At 37.8% G+C, this 22,498-nt stretch overlaps 1 protein-coding gene across 4 annotated transcripts in view; it reads right to left on the bottom strand.

Moving 5' to 3' along the window:
* The window catches only part of tenm2a (teneurin transmembrane protein 2a), a 300,779-nt gene that overhangs the window by 205,781 nt on the left and 72,500 nt on the right, over positions 1-22,498 (bottom strand). For 3 of the 4 annotated variants that reach the window (XM_079892537.1, XM_079892538.1, XM_079892539.1), the window contains exon 3: positions 18,197-18,472. In XM_079892537.1, the coding sequence (XP_079748663.1) occupies positions 18,197-18,472 (276 nt within the window). Of the gene's footprint in view, positions 1-18,196; positions 18,473-22,068; positions 22,111-22,498 lie in introns of all 4 variants that reach the window. The other variant, XM_079892536.1, reaches the window with a different exon arrangement.

Here is a 22,498-nt window from a genome sequence, read left to right as displayed (position 1 = left end):
AGATGGCTTTGCCACTGTAATTAATTAGCACTGTGACTGCTGAGCAATCCTTCAGGGTCTAGAAGGACATCAGAAACCAGACTTTGCCTCAGACGGCACCACCCACGGACCGTTCACGGAGCGCCTGATGCATATTGCATATAAAAATGATGAGTGCTGACTAAAATCGCCTAATGGCTGGCTGCTACACAACTTCCGGGAGTTGGTGTGCGTCGATTATATAAGTCCGCAAAGGTATGGCTCTTTGAAAGATTACTTTTAACCACAATTTGCTAGTCCAGTGTCCCATCACCACCTACACTCAATTCAATAGAAATATTATTTAGCATCCAGAAGAGAACGACTGAGATGCATTAAAGGGCCCAAAGCGAAACAAGTACTCATTATAATCGTTTGCCACCTTAAAATCAAAATGAAATACATAAATTAAGCTGTCACTGCAAAACCATTTAGAACAGAGGACCAGGAGACGTGGACCCTTCACGTCCCCTGATGGAAAACAGCAACAACATGTTCTGCCGAGAAGGTAATTGTTCTAATAATTATACAATGCCCATGATACATTGACTAAAAATCCAGTTTTTTTGCCAAACATTGAAACTAATTGGTAACAGAGTCTGTTAAAGAATAATGATTAATGGAGTTCATAATGTGTAGGCTTATGATGGGGTAAGTCCTACACTTTCCTGGAGACACAATCTGATAACACTACAAACACTACCAAATCAATCAGACCCAGTGAGCAGCACTGATTCCACAGGGTCTTGTCTTCTGTTCTTCTAAGTCCCGATCGAACTCCAGGGGCATTATGAGTGGATCTTCATGTGTGTGGTATGTCAACCCCCCCCCCCCCCCCTTTTTTTTTTTCATAAGTACCACCATATACATCAATAAACATTAAAAGTAATAATGTTGCCACTAATGCTATTTCAAACCCTCTGACTGCAACTCTGCATGGCAGCCAACAAGCTTTGTATTCACAAGGTCACCTTTGAACTGCTCCTTTTCATTTCAGAGGCACAGTGATTGTTTGCATCTGATGAAATCTTACCTCTTCCTCGTCGGAATCTGCACAACGCTGCCTGATGGCTCCTTTCTATTCCCTATCATACAGTGTCTGCATTTTTTATATTCGTATTTATATGTTGAGTCTAAGGGAAGGGTTGATCCATTTTCCATGGGAGGATGTCAGTTCTGAGAGTATATTCCGATGATCAGGGAGATGATTAGGCATTTTAATATATTTAAGCAGTCCGTTCTGGGATTGCAGAGACTATCTTAGAATGAGAGAAAGCCGAATGCAATGCGGTCCGCTGTCACAGCGTAATTGGCTACAAATGAAAACTTTAAAATTCAATAAGAAGGCATTACCCATGAATCCATGCTTCAAGACAAAGCAAATAAGACTTGGATCTGAAGGCAAAAAAAGAGTCTGCGGGGAAATTTTCTTCAAGTACAGGAAACCAAATTAACAAGTGGCAAAGTTAAGTGGTGAAATAGTGTCCCGCGATGCAAACAAATCTACTGCTTTTGAATACTAACAACCACAATCTAATCTAGCACTAATTTCACCAACAGCTCTTGCTTTAGTCCAGCATGTACCTTTCTGAAGGCCAGGAAAGAGTGCCCGGATCCCTTTTTTGTTGCGTCCAAGGAAAGCAAGAGGAGGAATATTAAATAAATTGGTTAGAAATTCATCATTGTAAAAAAAATATTGCAAGTGGCAAGGCCAATGATTAACAAATAACAGTAGACTTTGTGTCATCTGTTGGCCAGAAGCCTCTGATTGGGAGGTTAACTCAAGCACAATAAACATGAGCAGGTGGATCAGGTTAATAGATGCTACACAGGAAACAACTCTCTATTTTACAAGCACACAGATGGAATCACACAAATACATAAAACACAACAAAATATACTCATTGAGGAGCAGGGTATTGAATTCTGTTTGGACATATTCACAGGGGTAGAGATTCAGTGGCAACTTACGGAACGGAATATCACCGAAAGGGTCATCGAAATCATCCATGTCATCTTCAAGGTACGCTTCAGTGGCATAATGGGAAAGACAATGGAGACAACAAAAAGATGAATGTAAAAGAAAACAAAAGAAAAAAAGAGAAAAGCCCAAACACACACTATATTAAAGCACCGAGACGGAAACCACTACCCAGGTAAATTATATTCTATAGCTGCATCTCATGTTTTAAACAGGTTCATTTCTCACAAACGTGCAGGATGTGACTATACGCCACAGGCCTGCATGTTGTGGAGCTCTCCTGTGGTCTTACCTCAGTAAAAAGATTAGAATGATTTCAGCAGCAGTGACTGAATCTGACAACTTTCTCTCCCTTTCTAATTTGCATCTGCCATGGAGCCACACTCGCTTTGTGCCACATATTTATTATAGGAGCGGCAAGGCCTTGTTGCATCTTACTATTAGTTGTGTTATTTCCAGCAGATGAGAACATTACTCAAGGCACATCTTGTTATGCAGGTGAGACCCTGCTGAAGCAGTGTTGTAAATGGAATTGAGAGTTTGAGGTGGCCTGGACTGAACAAAGCTAATAATTGAACCAAAACCATTATTGGATCAGCCTCACTATTAAAAGCAGTTAACGACATCGGCAGTGATGGAGAAGCTACTTTAATGTGTTACCTATTTCAGAAAAATATAATACAAATAATATAACACTCTGAGTGCCGCTATACAATCTTCCGTTATAGCATATAGTATGAATGATTCAGCCAACTGTTACTATTTCGTAAATGTCACGTTACAAGTGAGTGGGTGTTCAATCTTCAGCTGGCTAGCCAAAGCTGGCACTGGCAGGTCACATGACCTGCCACGATCCACTGGAAGGTCAGCTACCTGCCACCCCAGCTAGATATAGAAACTACTGAATGAAAACAGATATACCAATTTGGAAGCCACAGGCCTTGGTTTTTTTTTTTTTAATTAGCCTCATTAAATTCAGTAAAACTGCCCACTGGCAGCTCCATCCAGGCAGCCGCTATTTACGAGTATAACACATTACAATTGTGTACCTATTATTATGGACATTTTATTTCATATGATTGATGTTTTATGGAGGTTTAACACAACTAAAGTGGTCAAATGACAGTGATCCCAACTAGTGATCTCTGAATTTAACGTGTACACTATCACTCTTGTTGCACGAAAATACATTGCTTTATTATTATGACTATCTTATTAAAATAATTTTATATGATCAAAGTTTTAAGGAAGTTCAAGGAAGTTAAAATGGTCAAATGACCATGATCTCGACCAATGAGTTACTGATGCTTTAGTGCAAACAGCTGCTTTTAAGCTCATAGTTTAACATGTTCCCTATCTCTCCAGGTGAACTGTCAGTGGTTGGTGCTTCCTGGCAGTTAGGGATTGCTGTCAGAAGTAGCAACAAGGGCTTGGGCTGTTTCTGGTGAATAACAATGCTGCCTGCACACTTGTGTGATATTGCTTTTATAAAACAGCTCAAAGAAAGAAGTTCATATTGAATAACTTACAGTTACCTTTGGCTCTGCCAAAAAAAATAGTTCCAACCAAACCAGCAGAACCGTTGCTACACCCAGGAAAATGCATTTTGATGATTTTTAGTGATATATGCAATATGCATTTGTTTTATTGAGCAAATCAATTGAGTGATTGATTCAATGACTCGCTCATAAAGGCAGTCGCTTGCTTTGTTTTTGAATAAATTGTTTGAGAGAATGATTCAATGACTCGCTCATCAGCCACATGTTTCGTTTTTTAATCAGGTTTTTTGAACAAATCTTTTGATTAAATGGTTCAATGACAGTTAAAAGACAGTCACTTGTCACCATCTATTGGCGTAACAATGTAACCCGAGAAAGAGACACTGAAAATAAATAAATAAATAAATAAACAGCAGCATAACATAAAGTGTCTCATAGGGACACAAATGATTTGTTACGATTTTTTCTTTAAATTAAATAGCGGAAATTAGTTTGGTTTAAAGTGAACCAATTAAAAATATGCTAATACTATTGTTTCTTTGAATAGTTATGTCCCAATACTGCAGCTCAGAATGGTAAAGTGAATTTAACAGAAGACAAAGACAAAGGGTCAGTCAAGAAGAAACAGTGCATGAATTAGATGAGAATATGGAAGAGAGGTCTGGAAGGGTAAAAAAATGAAGGGATGAAAATGGAAGAAGGGTTGGACATGTGAGTGAGCAAACAGCTCTCACTTACAGTTAGCTGCGCACAGAGAAAAGGGAATGGAGGTTCCTACTTTAAAGGGGGAGGAGACCAGACAGCCTCCCTCACAAGAAACAATTAGAACATCCCTACCTCGATTCATCTATGTCATTCCCACAGAACAATAGCTACCATCACTTTACAGTAGGTAAAGACTGAAGAAGTAGGACCGGAAACAAAGAGAGCTTCTGAAAAATGATACAGTTATCAGGGTGTTTATATCTAGCATACATGCCCAATTCAGTGCAAATATCAATCTTATCTTCACTATTACTCCATTACTAATAATCATTTCAATTAGTATAGCACTTTTCATTGCATTAAGCAATCTCAGAGTGCTGAACAGAGAAGAGAAATAGATAAGAGTACTTAAAAGGGGATAAAACATTATGATTATGGCTGCAAATAGGCTGATTCCATCAAGGCAAATCCTTTACTAGTGCTGTGGAAGCACTGGGGTAGTTTTAAAATAGAGCTGTATATCATCAGCATAGCTGTGAAACGTTATGACTCTTTTGTTTACGATCTCAATTAGTGAGAGAGTATAGATGGAGGAACAGAATGGGGCTAAGAACTGACCCCTGTGGGACACCGTTGGTAATGTTAAGATATTTGATCTGGCCTTCATCAGGCCATGTGTGACTAGTTGTATGTGGAGAGAGATACATGAAGAACTGATCCAGAAAGATTATCCAAATCCATCAACCTCAATGGCACCTATTGGAGATAGATGGATACATTTTGAAGACAGAAAGACAACAATCTAGGGGCAAATGACTTACAAAAGAAAATGATATCGGCAAGTATTCTTTGTTTTTTTTTTTATGCATACGCTAGGTTATGTGTACAGTTTGCGTGATGGGAATTTCTTCATCAGCACAGTATGTGCGTATGCGTACGCGTGCAGCTCGATTTTTCTAACCACACATACAACGTACACTCAGCTCGTATATGCACTTTGAATTTTTTTGCACTGACTGACAGCTTACAGTGGAGGCCGTGGCAAAGGGACAACAGGCCTCAATAGCTTTAGCAGGAGAATATTTGGAAAGTGATACATAAAATTGCCTCTTGCATCACCAGAGTATGGCTATGATACACATTTAGCCTACTGACCTGGCAAAAACATAAATAAAAACAGCACTTCTAGATACTTTCACTGAATTGCCCATTAAGCAAATGTGTAAATGAAGGTTGTAGAAAAAACAAAAATACATACTCAAGGGACACTGCAGTGAGGGGATTTCAAGTGGCCAAATCATGCAACCCTTTGTCCTTTCTCTCTCTCCATCGGACTTTTTCAGACTTCATTAAGCGGTAAACTCTGGCTTGCTAAATGAGCCTGCCTGCATCAGCACTGTGCTGAGCAGAGTATGATAAGTCATTATTGGCGAGTAAGTTCTCAATTAGCTGCGTGTTGTTGTAGTCAGCACGTTTTAAAAAAAATGTTGGGTAATATTTTACTACTGTTATGGCTCCCATGGAGACACCCATAAGGGGCTGCAAAGCAAATCACAGTACAGGATGCATAAGCTTTCAGGATCTGTATGGCTTTGAGAGTAATAATTGGAATTTTTAATGGGTGTTGAATATGCTGAGATGGAGAGTGCAGTGGCTACCTTGAGGATAGAGTCCCATTCGCCCAGTGTTGTTGTCATCGTGGGCAACATTGACAGAGATGAACTAATATTGGCATGACACTGATCAGTGTTAGGAGGTAACTAACAGCAGTGATGCTAGTAATATATTTTTTTCAGTAGCGAGACAACACCTTAGCTGCTTTCAAAATAGTGTTGATTTTATATCAGTAAGCTACTTTTTGCAGAGGGTAGGTATTCCCAATTCTTTTGTAAGCCGAACCCCTTTGAACAAAAATATTTACTTGATGTACCCATTGAGATTTTAAGTCAAATTTTCAATCATTTATCAGCATGTTGGTAATGGTCAAATGACATGCAATATTCCATCTTTTTTCTTTTTTTTAACACAAACCCCCAACAGTTCCTCCACGAACCCCCAGGGAAACCATGGCCTTGAATGGCTGTGGCCTTTTAAGCTGTGCATGGTTTCGATTCATTTTAGTGAATCAGTTCTTTCAGGCAGCTCATGTACAGAACCAGTCTGATTTACAAAGTGTTATTCATCAAATCACTTTCAAGGTCACTTTTATATACAGTAGAAAGTGTGTATTTAAAGTATTTAATAATATGTATAAATACATTTGCATCCACTCTCCCACAGCAGGGGAAAAGAGGCCACACTGCTTTTGTCTCTGTGGAAATGTCGTCTTTTCTATTCTCTTTCTCCACTCCCAGGCTGCCGTCAACATGGCCATGGAGTGACCTTGACGAGCACAAGCTCCTGGGTTCACAAACCGACGCAATTTGCACATTTATTAGAAAGAGGACGGTGAAAGGATGAAGGTGAGGGTGAGGGTGCGGCCCACTGCTCCACTAAAGGACACGCATGAATGAGAGCCCTGATCTCACTCAGCACAACACCATGACTTAGAACAGAAATCATAGCAGAACACTCTCTCCTCACCACCGTAACAACCACAGCATAAGGTAACATCCCTCTAGAAATGCAGTATTTTTCAACCACAACTTGATATGTTTATTTCATGTCTCTGCCTTATTTGCATTAATAGTGCATAACTAATCAATCAAACATGCTATAAAAGTAAAGTTTTAAAGTGGAATATGGTTGCTGCCCAATGTGCCATGCAGCACAGACTGACCTGAAGAAGAAACAAGAGTAGGATTTTTCTCCATCTCTGGTAAGATAGTGATTAGTTAATGATTAGTCTTGTGCGTTTTCTTGCGCTTAAACAGACACATAGACACAAAATTATGTCAATTATTTCTGGAAAAGTATTCTCTCGGTTATATCATAAGTGAACAGTATATTCGGTCCATTCATTCGGTCTTAAAGTGACAGCAGGCTAGTATTCCTGCTGTTGTCTGTCATTAATGTTAATAAAATAAAAAAACATCATCATCAGCTACCGTATTCAATAGAAAAGAAGACAGTGAGGAGAGTAGTCAGGAGGATTATTTCTTGACTTAACTTCATACATAAACAAATAATCTTAAGAAAGTGTTATGCACTAATTAACATTAGCCTTGAGTAAGTTTTGAACTTACTTCAAATTGTAATGAAAAGTGATTTAGTTGTAGCCTAGTTGACAAGAGAAAGACTTGTCTAGAGTTGCTAAACTTTTTGGCACAACGTGTTCTGCTTGTCATTCCACCAATAGAGAGAAGGAAAACATACATAAAGCATTGTGTTAGGCATGCAAACAAATTAAAACCTACCTAGAAAATGCAAGAATTGTGACTCATTCTATATCCTATTGCCATTGCATTGACAGAAGAACTTTTTTGATAATGTTTTGTCTTTCAAAGATGGTTCTCCCTCCCAATTATTGGTGTTTGTTCTGCTAACAATGTGATGTTCAAATAATCAATAATCTCTTTTCTTCTTGTGTGTGCCTTTGGTTAGAGCTTGGTACAAAATGATCAGACAATTGTTCCAGACATAATTTAGAGAGGAACTGCACATTTATAAAGACAGAGGTTTGTAATAACAGCTAGCCTAGCCCAGAGAGATCCTCTGGCGGCTCTCTGGAGAGGAGGCCAGCCTGGAGATCGATGCCATCAGGAGGTAAAGTAATGGAGAAAAGAGAAGAAGGATGCCACACCCAGCAGTCCCTCCCCAGTCATCCGATTCTTTATGAAGTGACTGAGAAAAGAAAATGGCAGCCAGGATCAATAATCCCCTTCACTGAATTATAGCAACTCAAGCCAACACATTAAAAAGTGCACTTTAAAGTGTTTAATATCTTGAGCCCTACAGGCTCAAATCCTGTGTTTCTCTTCTGTGTCTTTATTGAGTCAGAAACACAGTTGTATTCATTGCTGGATTTGTCCTGTTCACTGTTATTTCTCTTTTATGGAGAGCGCTCACTGACTCTGACGAGAGGAGAATTTGGCTCTCTTCCAATTCGGCTTTCTCTGCAACCCTGTGGAAATACGGTACCCTTCAACATCCCAAAAAAAAAGCAATCCTTAGAAGGCAGAGAACTCTACAAGTTTCATCCAAACATATAGGGCTTTTTACCATCTAACAGTGAGCTGGGCTGTCACACATGGGGGTGGGAATAAATGCCTTAAACAAAAGTGAAAAGTCCTTGGTGTTTAAATGAGTATAAACTGCACAGCTAAGAGTAAACCACCATGGGGCTGTCAGAGCCGCTCTGTCACGCAATTCATCATGGGGTACTAATTCTCTAACAACATTACAGAGTCCTTCGCACTATACATTGTCACCAGCAAACTCAATCAACTTATTTAGACCCAAACACGAATCGCATTGCGATCGAGCCCCTGGGGGCCTGCCTTCACTGCTGTATGCCGCTCTGTTACACTCACTGATTCTGGATTGACAACACTGGCCAAAAATGTGGGAAGAAAAGGATATACAGCGAATTTTATTATGTCAATGCTGCAGATAAACTAAATACAAGAAGAGTTAGTTAGACACACTCCCCGTTGACTGTGTTTGCGATGATTCATTTGTGCATGGTATTCTTAAAAAAAAAAAAATACTGTTTAAATTACAAATTGTATCAAATGCTCTGTTCCAAGCTCTATTGAGGATATTAAGCCATCATTTCTATCTGCCATTATTTGGCAGAAGATTTTATTTTTTTTTTCTCAAAACAATAGGCAAATAAGACATCTTGAATTAGCCAAAATCTAAGGTACCAAGTCAATACCACAATCCATTGAGCCGAGTAAAATGGCAAGTATTCATATTCAAGTATGTAGAAGTACAAACAAACAATCAACACATTTAAACAGTCATTTTTAAAATGTTTCATGTTGTTTTTTACTAGTAGGCCTACAATGCATTAGTTTTAAGGGCAGTTGTCTGGCATTATGGTGCTCAAAGTAGATTACAAGTAAGAAAAATAAAATTGATGACCACAGAAAAATTAATGGATGGGGTGGGGGGTGGGGGGAGGTGAGGTGAGGTGTTATTAAATGTGTTTTTAAAAAAATTATAATAATAAAATTGCTTTCAAGTCTGATAAAAGAACATCAGGTGTCTGAGAGACCACGGGCAATGCTATATCACCATCTATTGTCAAAAATCAAAGCTGAGAATTAACACTGATGACTTCCATTACAACAGCAAATTAGAGCACATTGTAGACATCAAATGTTGTACAAAGAAATCAGCCCGGCAGTTGAACACTGCACTCCCACAATCAAACTTTTGTTTCTACAGTACCGTGATCATGTCTGACAAATTAACATAGACTTTGTGTATTTGTGTATTTGACAAATATAAAAAAAGGGAATGAAAGTTACAGAAAGAGAAAGCGTTAGAAGGCAATGCACACACTCACTGCTGTTTTTTTTTTTTTTAAATCCCAGCATTATTTGTTACTATAAAAGTATTTATACGATGTGGCGTTCACAATCATTCCTGGCTGCATTGATGTAGGCACAGCAGAGACCACATACTGTTTGGTTAGCGATGGAAATTTGAGTTTTTTGGGACGGCAACAGTAAATTGGTCCTGATGCAGATAAAAGTGCATTAAAATCACTATTGTTTTGCTCCCTTCAACACAATAATTCCGTAGGAGCGGTGAGATTGTGTATGTACTGTATGTGTGCATTTCTATTTTTAAGATAGATAGAGAGAGATGAAAAGATGAGAACCAGCGTTTAAAGTCTATAAAGAAGACACATGTTGATTGTGCCTGAATTTTCATATAAAAACACAGCGAGGTGGGAACGTTTTTTCATGTAGCAGGATCGCTAAATATGACGTGACTTTGTGCTTCCATGTGTCTGTAAGCCAATGTGTGTGTGTGCACCACAGGTTCGACTAATAGAGCCCCCCGAGTTGACATTAGGACCAGCATTGTCGACAGTAAATAACAATCAGCACAGCACACACACACAAAGACTGTAGGGTGACAGACAGATGTACGTCTCAGAAAGGTCAGGCAGCTAAATATAACTTCCATCTTCACCCCCCTTTATGATATATTGTGGTGTCTGACGGTTGGCCAGTGGAAGCAGAAATATCAACATTGCATTGAAATGAAAGGGGACGGTTAAGCTCAGATTTACTGGGGCCTGATTGATCGGAGCACATAAAGGGCCCCTGCGTCGGCCTGGGTCCGTTTCATTAACTAAAGCTGCAATGTAATGAACCCAGCAATGGCAATCTTGACTCCAATATTGGATGGGAAGCAAGGAAGAGGACTGAAAGAGACCTCTCAAGGGAGAGTTGTAAAAGGCAGGAATATTTAATGCTTGAATCAATGCCCACGCCAACTCTTATATCATCTAATGCATGTTTTAATCATTCTTCCCCAAGATCAGTATTATTTGGATGTGGGACATGGACACCACTGCAGAAATTTACAAGGGTTCTTCTTTCACCTGCAAATGGCGACAGTATAAAGACTTTTACGAGCATAGCTGCTGGCTGCCCGTAAATTTTCCTAAACGTTTGGGGAAATGAAAAGAGCAGCAGTTTGTTGCTTTATTTGTTTGTTTGTTCAGCGTTTGTATGTTAGGTCAGCAGAAAACAATAGCTGCACACTTCACTTCATGTTGAGATTACATGACTACAAATATTATTTGCTTAATCTTCATAACTTCATGGAATTAAATGTGTGCATTAGATTTCTACAATGGCATTCACTGATAAAAATGATTCTGTGGTGGAATAAATATTACAGAAAAAAACTATTCGGGTTTTTTTTTTCCGTAATATTTATTCCACCACAGAATCATTTTTATCAGTGAATGTTCAGGCAAGAATTAAAAAAAATTAAATTCTATATTAGTACTCAATTTCAGTTTGTGGAAATTAAAGCATAAATATCAACATAATAAAACCTATACTCAACTTTCTGATACTGGTGTTCCCATCATGCACGGGGGCATGCATAATTATTAAGGTAGCATTTTTCACTGTTTTCCAGCTGTATTTCCAATGTTTTATTGTTGTTAAGATTAGTAACTTGCTGTTTTGTGACATCTGGAGTTCATTTTCTACTCAAAATGGCACAACGAATATTATCATTATTGAGTACCAAGTATTGAGGTCTCTGTGTTCGAGTGGGCACCACATTCTATTGTGTAGATATATTATCTACAAAATATCTACCGTATTATTTACTTAAATGTTCTAAGTAGAGCATACACTTTGAAAGCATGTCTTGATTCAATGTTATATTGTTTGAGTAAAATGTACTTGGAAAAAGAGTTTTGCTAAGTAAACTTCAAATAAGTAGAAATTACTCAACAATTCAATTATAATGCTCAATTCAATTAGTTAAGTAGATTTGACTTAAATTTCTATCTGAAATTGGCTTAAATCTTACAATATTTGCAAAAGAAAATTGAAGTTAATTTTTTTTTTTTTCTCAGTGTCGCAATTTTTGTGTGATTCTGACGTCAGTGTCAGGTGCCAATATAAATGACCAAACCACTGACATATCGACCAGGACAACACAAACAAAAAATTAGCATGCACTTTTAAAAAGTAACAATATAGTGAATATCAACCACTAACAAAAAAGCACAAAACAAAAAACAAATTTGTTTGTTATTATTAATATTATTAACAATAATAATAAAATGCAGTTGTATATTCAAAATACCACAGTATTGCAATCAAAAACAGTTTTTTTTTTTTGTCTTGCACGTTCATTTTAAACGTGTCATAGTTTGTTTACCTTCCATCAATGACATTTCCCTCCTTTACAACTTTAGTGGAGGAGGTCGATACAACCTTTGTGGAGATTCACAAAAACAGAAAAGAGAGAGGCTTCTTCACAAATGATTGTATCCACTTCACTATTAACCAGCAACCATAAGAAAATGTTGTTTATTGATTTCTTGTTTCTATTCAACGTAAGATAAGAAGTTAAACATTTGTAAATGGCAAAGGACAAAAAGGCGGCTGAAAAGTAAAACTGAACTGGAGTTCATAAATAATTGATATTTGACGTGGAGTAGCCCTTCCATTTGCCTAACATGAGATGTGTAAGAAACAATCGTAAAAGCTGATGTGTTTCATCGAGGGTCATTAGTTGTGCAATTAAACTCTTAATTTGAGTTCACCTCAAAGAAAGTTAAAACATCATTTCAAGAAATATATTCTGGCACAATCCCACAGGTCTCCCACCAATCAGCATCCTTTTTCAGCAGCGTATGCTAAATAGTGCAATATTCATTAAACACATCCTGCAATCACACAAATCGCTTCATGCATCTGTACGATGTTCCTTTAGCCCACATGCAGTCAACTCATTTCAGCGAGTATCAAATAATTCCAGTCTCCCCTCTTAGATATGAATATCCCAGCATGCAACTTTGATTTCTCTCTTCTTCTACTGATGCTCTTTTCTTCCGTATTAACGAGACCTCTCCTGATGCTCCCATTACAGGATTGATTGCAGTTATTTGCAGAGAGCCTCATTCATACTATAATCTTCGGCACAAATCTCACTTGCGCTACGCGTCTGCATAAAGGGGCACAATCGGTTTGGTTCAATCTTGTTGGTTTAATGCGAGACTGCCCCCATGTCGTTGCAAAATTCACATTAACCAAAGCATGATTCATGGTTATTCATTCAGAGTAAGTGGAGCTGATTAAAAAAAAAAAAGGAAAACAATTGCAGTTGTTGTAATAATGAAACGTAATGGTCAGTGCCACAATCCTCTCTGATACACAACAGTAGTTATCGGTCATGCTCAAATGTGCTGCATGTCTATGGTCATGGGCTTCCCACACAGACACAGCAGCGAAACATTTAAGCTTCAAACTTAATTATTCAAGTAGAAAACATTTTTTTTTTTCTGAGTCCCCAACAAAGCTTCTTAAATGTTTAGTGAGTCAGATCAGTGTGGCAGAATACAAATAATCCAGCAAACAAAAGCCGCCCAACTCTTCTCGCAGCATGGGGCACCAATGTGGCTTTGTTTACCGAACGTGATGCGAAACACTGATCGCCGAACCGCTGCCAAACGTAGCTCGCATGGGACCGCAACCGAATGATGGGATAATTTCTTATCTGGCTGGAGTGCAATTACTTATGCAAACAAACACGCGGCAGAGTGCAGAAATGACAGCCACCCTAGTCTGGACAGCCGGCCAACGCTTCACACCTGCATGAATATCAATATACACTGGAAATACTAGAGTTAAATCCTATAGAGACAGCAGCAGAAAATGACAGCACCCATGCGGTGTAATTGAACCCCAGACACGTAAAGATCACTGACTCTTTGCTCTGAGAGCTGTAGCATGTGGGCATTAATCAGTCACTCAAATCGAAGAGGCTTCCAGTCATCCAGGCTGCTTAATAAGACAATCACCTGGCCTCATTATCAAACTCCCTCTGCACCTTACCTAGCATCAAAAAGGTGCGAGGAAAATATTCTAAGAGGATTACACGGAACAGACGCCATCGATAAGCAGAAAGAGTCGAATGAGGGTTTGTTTTATCCGCCTCAGAGGGAATCACACTCTTTAATTTCCTATTGACTTTTTTAAATTGAGCTGACTCGAAACACTATCTACTAGTGTGTTCGAGTTACAGTATGAATGAAGCTTTTGTTATGATGGTGAATGATGTGCTATATATGGAATTACTGTTACAAACAAATTCTCGGCGGTGACACTTCTTATATCAACCCAGGAAAGAGCTAGTTTAGATTAATGCTAAGATGAAATTGACCAACAAGTGCTTTGTGTGTTTGTTGAAACACTTTCTACATGCTAAAAGATCTTCATTGATCTGAAGGCACTCAGGATTTGACATTAACTATGATATTTCACAGACCGTGATCATTATGTTAGGTTGTTTTAAAAAGACCAGTGGCCTGTTGCATAAACACAGCCATTATGTTAAGACTATGTATTAGGAACTTGTCTGACAAACTAGCAGTTAGTCAGTCTTACTTTGAATTCTTAAATTAGAGAAATCAAAGTTCTAAAAAAAGATATGACCTGTCCTAATGAAGAACAAAAGCCTGACATCGTGTTTAAGCTGCTTATGCAACAAGTGATGATTTTGTATGAATACGATCTCTATAGAAGACATAATGGGACATGTCACCACGGCCCAAAATGGCTGTTTGTGGTATAAGATATTTGATCAAATATGTATTCGCGTCCATTGTAGTATGATACGGCTGTTAATAAATTTGATCAGTGTAAAATATTGTTATTTTTGCACCAATGCATATTTAAGTTAGAAAGATGTATACCATTCAAATGTGTTTTTTTTTTTTTTTTTGGCCACACTATAGATTAGCGTCCAATTCTCACTATAAACTACAACTTTTGCCTTAACGAACTCCTAATAAACTCCTAATTACTGCTTGTTAATAGTTAGTAAGGTAGTTGTTACGTTTAGGTATTGGGAAGGAATTGATTAAGGGATGTAGAATATAGTCAAGCAGAATAAGGCATAAATAATAATAATAATAATCAGCCATTATCCTAGTAAAATACATACTAATAAGCAACAAGTTATAATAGTGAAATGAACCCTAAACTAAAGTGTTACCGTTTGGGTTTTTTTGTTTTGTTTTTTCAACAATGATGCATTAAATTGTTTAAAAGTGACAGCAATGTCTTTAAAATGATAACAGGCTATTTCAATTTCAAATAAATGCAGTTCTTTTGAACTTTATATTCATTAAAGAATCCTGAAAAAAAAAAAGTATCATGATTTCCACGAAATGATTAAGCAGCACAACTGTTTTCAACATTGGCAATAATGAGAAATGTTTCTTCAGCAGCAAATCAGCATATTAGAATGATTTCTAAAGGATCATGTAAAATTGAAGACTGGAGTAATGGCTGCTGAAATTTCAGCTTTGCTTCACAAAAGTAAATTTTAAAATATATTAAAATAGAAAACAGTTATTTTTAAATGTTATAATTTCACAATATTGCTGTCTTTACTGTATTTTTCAGCAATGCCGAGTCTTTGTTAAAAGCTGCTCGTCTGAAGAACTGGAAGAGCGGCTGCTATTTTTATCCTAACAACTTCTGACTCCGTGCCCAATCAGATATTGACTAGTAAGCCCATGTCTAGACTTAACATCTCAAAAGCACAAATGGATGTTTTAGTCAAAGCGGGTGGTAGACTTTGAAAGCTGCCTTTACGTCAGGGAGAGTATTTTGGAAGAGGCAGACGGAGGGTGATAATGGATGAAAATTTCCTTCTGACCCCATTCTCTCTCCCTCTGTGAGTGACACCTGTCTTTCAACGTGATTGGTGCTGCTGACACATCCATAATATAACAGGGCAAAAAAAGGAAGATGAGAGAGAGAAGGATATTGAAGTGCATCAACATGCACAACAATTGTGAAAGAAAAAGGGGCAAAGATAAGGGTGAGGCTTCAAAGAGTGTTAGAAGTGGAAAGACAGAAATGACAGGTTTACTTGCTTCTATTTTGAACATATGCTTTCTTCCTTGTGAGAACACATTCACTGAAAGCAATATCCCGCTTCTAATTCAGTTCAACAGCAAGAAAGCTTGATTTTCTCAAGCACAGACTCACAGAGGTATCAGTAACACCTTATCTATTTTTTTCATGTTAGCATCACCACAAAAAAAAATGCAAATAGCCATAAGCAACATTTTAAGAACATGTGTGGAGAACAGAGTGAATCCAATGACGCTTAAGGCCAGTTCTCACAAAACTAGGTAAAATGATCCTAATGGAAACACCACACTTATATACAAACGTCCATGACAATTGATCATAATTTAAAATAATGGCAGCTGTATTTTGATTGGCTCTTGGCAGCCATTGCTGTGAATTTGTCTGACTGATATCGTAAACGTATGTTAGCCCATTGGCCCTAAAAAGATGCCACATGCCACATTTGCTCAGTAAAATGGTTAAGATAATTGAATTTGGAATAGCATTATACTCTTACTATTTCTGCTACATCTTTAGTATACTGAATTCATATAAAGATATGAATTACCTTCTGAAAACCTTTATTGAAATATTTATATTGTAGAAACAGTAGTAGTATGACGCAAAAAGGGGCATGAAATTATAAGACTATGTCTTCCTCATGCTCCTATTCAGCATTGAATGTTATTATTTTGCTGCTGAACTTGAACTAGTATGTTAAATTTAATAGCATTCTGAATTCATAATTTTTTTATGTTTATATGGCAGAAGCAGCAAGAGAAGTACACTAGTAGTAACATACTGAACTCATTTAATATATGGCAGAAACAGTAATGGTATGCTAGCACTGAGTTCATTTCTTCAAATATTTATATTGTAGAAACCCTTACGGTAGTATGCTAGTTTGTTATTCAAAAAAGTATACTGAATTATTTTCTTTGTATGGCAGAAATAGTAAGAGTAGCGTGCTAGTATACTATTCAAAATAGCATACTGAATTCTTATCTCTAAATGGCAGAAATAATATTTGGAATAGGATATTGAATTATTCTCTTCATAAATCTATATCTTCATAGCATGTTATGAATATTAAACGTAATTTCTTCAAATATATATTGTAAAAATAGTAAAAGTATTATGCATCAAACTGAAATCTTATCTTTACATAGCAGAAATAAAAAAAAAATATTCTATGCTATTTGGAATAGCATACTGAATACATACTGTATCTGGTCAAATTAAAATTGGTTTGATATTCCCAATTCAGCAACATTTATTGTTTTATTGTATTAAGTTTTGCATTGTATAAGCCCAAGTGTCTTTAGGTAAATTGTTGCTTGGTCTCCTAAAAAGCATAAAACTCAAAACTATATTTATTGAATCTCAGTACCACTGCTGTTGGTGCAAGGTAACATATTATAACATATTTTTTTTACTTTTTCTTAATTTATCATAGATGGTTCCTCTGTGACACATCCTGCCCAGATTATCAGGCACAGCCTGGGCGACGTTTAATTGGGATTTCAGTGGGAATGAGCCATGGTGCAGAGCTGAGAGACGCTGTCCAGCTTGCGTCCACTGCTGTCGGAGCAGACAGGCATGGGATCCGGTGACTGGCACATGTTGTGCCTACGCGTTTTTTCTGTGCCGTAAAAAACAGCGGCCGGGAGATTAGCATGGCAATTATCTGTGAGGCAATTATCAGCCGGCAAGATGAAGATGACTGCTTTCCAAGGTGTTTCTTTATGTGTTTAATAGCTGTAGAGTAGTTTGATAAATTGTCAGAGCGAGTTTGTGCGATGCTGGAATTCACAGCTGATGGATCTGCTTGAGGTGTGATATGGTGAGAACTCAATTAATTAGGATGGGTTTTGTCTTTTCATTAACCTACTCTGACATTTTCTACAAACTATGCTAAGATTAAGGATGCCACCAAATTAACAAGTAAGTGTGGAAACAAGGAACACGTTGCAGAATTCCAGCTAGGAAGGTGCCGATGAGGATTCAGTCGTCAACAACAACATCAATGGAAGATTGTTTTTCACAATGTTTTCGCTTGACGAACATGCATCATTTGACATTTAAAAAAAAAATATTTCTGTATACAGTCTTTTTATATTAATTGAGAGTGACATGTCATGATGTATCCAGTCTATTTATACGCATTTCCAGTGGCAGATTAGCTTGCAGTTTGACTAACAAAATCGGCTTGTGTCACTGGGGAATGATTACTAATGCACAGTGAAGCTATAACACCCAGGTAAGAGTAACACAAAAGGTATCCGAAATGCATTCAGCTCTAAATGAGTCGAAAGCATATAAAAGTGAATGTTTTATCACATGTTGCACATTTTTGGCATCTGTTCTCACACACCTTACACTCTAAAAGCCTTAACGATTTCTCTCGCACCCTCAGTTTCTCATAAACACGAAACTTGCTCGCTGCTTTCTCGCTCTCTGAAACAATCTCTCACCTGATTCGTCATCAGACTTGTTCTCGTTGTCAGAGTCGGTGAGGGTGAGTGCCGAGTTCTCCCGGCTGGAGAGGCCAGAACTGCGACGGGACTTGATGCCTTGGCCCCCCCACAGCTGGATGGCTCTCTCCGGTGAGATAGGGCCCTCTGGGTCAGAGTCCGCGTCGGAGCCGGCGCTCAGAGAGTAACCGCGCTGCAAGAGGCCGATCTCAGGGCAGTATGCGTTCTGATGCGGGGATGGTTCACAAATGCCCAGCTCCGCTAAAGTAAAGTTCCCTAAAGTGGTCAAAACAAAGCACAATCAGTTAGTTGTTGATGCATGTGGAGGAACTGGCATGAGAGAATTGATGCTGCCTTGATGCACCCTGTGAAGAAATCAAGCCATTTACACAAACTAGACATTGCGACTTAATCTTAATCATAATGAACTAGTCTATCACAGTCAATGCACTGCAAAAGCACTCTCTAATAGAATCAAATACCTAAAATCATCACTTAGCAGGACATAAATCACACAATGCAGCACTTTGGCAGCATCTCAGTTCTAAAACAAAACATATGTTATGATACCAGACCAGAATTAGAGCATTAATATGAATCAAACAACAATATCGGCAAGAAAAAGGGAAAACCACTCATTGCTCTTGCCATTTACTTCTGTTTACTTGAATAATTGCATGAGTAATGGTTTATTATTTGCGAAATACTTGAAGGCCTCACGCTTTTAGTTTAATTTGTTCAAATGTATAATAATATTTAACCGTTTTAATTTGGTTTTTGTTATTTAGCATAATAGTTTTTACTGTGGTATCACAAATCTTGAAATGTAAGTGGTACTGGTATCAACTGCTGAAACTCTGGCATTGTTATGCCTATCTCTGTTCTGCTGCTCATTCTGGACAGAAAGGAGAAGCTGTGACACACTTGTACAGTACATGAGTAATTATACTTAAATTATTATACATATGTATTGGGTTATGAAATGTGTACTTTACTCAAGTACCTTTGAAAATGAACAATTACGTAGCCAGGCCAAAATCATGATTGTTTATTTTACTGCTTACAATTATACCTTCAAAAGTATATATGTCATTAGTCTTCATACAGTAAACTATCCTCTTATTAACGTTAGAAGTGGAAAGACAGAACTGACTGATTTACTAGCTTCTATGTTGAACATAGGCTTTCTTCCACATCCATTGAAAGCAATATCTTGATTTTCCTGCTTCTTCTTGATTTTCTTAAAGGAGTCATAACCTGCAATTTTCACTTTTCCACGAGAATCAATGTATGGTATGATTACCTAACGATTATACACTGGCCAGGAAGCCGATATTTAAAAGTGAAGCGTTTGTTTACCTCAGGGTAAATAAACCAGCGCGCGTGCACGCGCACTCAAATACGAGATTTTGATTTCAGCCCCGTCTTGACGTCATGACGGGGCAGGATATACCATATATGGACACCGCAGACCTATGCCGCGGGAAGCCCGCCCCTCTCCCCCTCATATTCAGTTTAGTCGAGAAAGATGGAGAAACCGAGTGCACACCTGAGTTGCTCTGTTGTTGACTGCCAGAATCAACATGTAAATGTGTTTTCTCGCCCAAGAACGGACCAAGCTGTCAGGGACCAGTGGATTAAATTCATTTTTAATGACGCGGTTCCTACAACCCTTCCCACTGGCTTAACGTTATGTATCTGTGCTAACAAAACATTTTACGCTGGAATCCTTCACAAATTTGCGAAGTTGGCATCGAAGCTCGGGAAAAAGGGGCCATTTTCAACAATCAGACACTTGCCTGCAATTGAAACGGTAAGAATGTGTTTCTATTGCTCTACTGTGTGTAACAAACAGCAGCTAACTGCTAACGCGGCTATTGTATGCTAGCGGGAGTATTAGCTTCGAGGTAAACATGGGGAATGGCTGCTAACGTTACTTTGCAAACAACAAATGACTGAGATCATCATGAATTCGGCTATTGTATATTGATTGCCTAACGCTTATATATGAGGCGCCGTCTAGTTTGTGTGTGTGTGTGCTCGCGTCTCATATGAGTATGTGCGTGGAGAGTTCATATACATGTATGTGTGACTACTTAGTATGTATGCAAGCGTGTTTCATATATGTGTGAGTGAATGAAGTTTGATTTAAGCCCTAAACGGCGCCTCATACTTATACACTGGCCGGGAAGCCGGTCGCGGCCAGGTTGGGTTCATTCATAACTTGCGCCATGATGTCATTTTGGAATGATATGCTAAAGCGTTACCTGCGGTGTCAACCCCCCTCCTTCCTGCCACCAATCAACGCGCCCCTCATTTGCATTATTAAAATGACTGTCCACGACAGCCAAAATATCGCATCAGATCTCGCGAGACAATAATGCCTTCAGAAATAAGGGTCAGAGGAGCTCTGTGTTTATTTTTTTTTCCACTTTTCTTTTTTAGAAGGGCCTGAAAGACTATAATAGAGCGTTGGGTATCCAAGGTAATACAAGGTTATGACTCCTTTAAGAACAGACTCACAGAAGTATCAACTTAACTTTTATTTAAAACAGCCAATAAAATCAATTTCAATGTGAATTTAATGCATTATGCTCATACAAATGTATTGAACATTGTGAAGATACTTCTCTTTAGTCTAAAGCCATTCATTTTGATAATGTTAAGATCATTAGTGGGGGAAGAAAAATGTGGCTTGAAATTGGTTGCTGATCTTGCTCAAGTAATTTTTTCTGTGCCATTCCCCCCATCTTTTCATGATTGTCCTGTCTTCTCTACACTGTCTCTGAAAAACTGAAACACGGTTGATTGATCAATCAATCAATCAATCAATCAATCAATCAATCAATCAATCAATATTTTAAAGCTTAAAAGTTTGTTCAATATATAACAATTAAATGTGTTTGAATATAACAATTTATGCATTTAAATGTGCTTCCTCAATCTTGATTCCTTGTCACTACGTGCTCTGGTGGTTTTAAGACACTATTGTAAAATTGCTTTGGAACAATATAGTATTTACTGTGAAAAACAGTATATATGAATAAACTGAACAAAGTTAATAAACTTTCAAAGTGTATTAAGACAGACCTCACAAAAAAAAAAGGGGGCAGCAGGAGCCCAAGGTTTAACTGCTCAAATCAGTGGACGTGCATTCAGACAGCATCTCATGTGTGGTGCTGGACTAAGGGGCCTATTTGATCCTGCAGCTCTTTACCTGCTGTGAAATTTCCCTCACAGCATAACACCTCCTGCTTTGATGAGTGTGACCGCACTCATGCGCATACACAGCCTTGACACAAACCACATTCACAGAGAGCTGGGCAGAACCCCTCTGCAAACTAATATATATTATATATATATTGCACGTCATCCAAATTAAAGCACATCAAAGTGAATCGATAAACACAAGGGAGTCCCAATTAAGGACTGGCTGTGGGAAAAACAATTAAAGGATAAGGCATGCACAACCAATTTCTTCTCTCCAGTAATTAAAAGAGTCAATGCATGCCCTCCAATCAGCTGAAAATGAAGAAGCCATTTTATTCATTAACGCTCTTTAAGGCAGGGATCTTTACAGCGGTTGGGATCAATATTGCTAAAATCAAGAGACCTTAATAGAGTTGCTTTTTTCCTGACTATGTGGTGGGTGGACATAAAAAAAAAAAAAAAAAAAAAAAAAAAACACTTGATTATAGTAGTGCAAATGTAATTATTCCTTTTAAAATTACATTTAAGTTGTGAGAACTGGATACATTTACTACTAATAATATTACTACAGAGCTACACAATAACATTGAATATTCCTATGCTGCTAGTAATGCTACAAACACAACTAGCACTCATATCATTCTAGTCAGACCGTACTGTACCTGAATTGAAGTAGCTGAGGAACGGGGAAAAATCCATGTACTCTGTGAGGGCAACAACACAAAATACCGCCTTTAGCCTAATACCCAACTATTTCACTAACTTGGAACATGTATTACATCTGAATAACATCAGGTTTACAGTGTGTACTTCCATCTGTATGAACATTTCTTCCATCACCTCACAAACAGGTTTGTCTGTACACTGTTGTGCCTTTCATAAAAGTATAAAATTGATTAAAACAGGTTTGTATAAAACAATGACATTTTTGATGGCAAACACTTAGTGTTTAATATATATGTGTGTGTGGCATTTGTGAGTATATGCAGGTGAAATCACATTTGTCAATGACCTGCAGCATGCTAAGTTTATTTCTTTCTTCATATTTTCATATTTCATTCAAATCATTCAATTAAAATTATTCAAAAGTGT

Source organism: Squalius cephalus (genome assembly GCF_949319135.1).
Source record: "Squalius cephalus genome assembly, chromosome: 14".
NCBI lineage: Eukaryota > Metazoa > Chordata > Actinopteri > Cypriniformes > Leuciscidae > Squalius > Squalius cephalus.
This window is presented reverse-complemented; position numbering and strand designations above follow the sequence as displayed.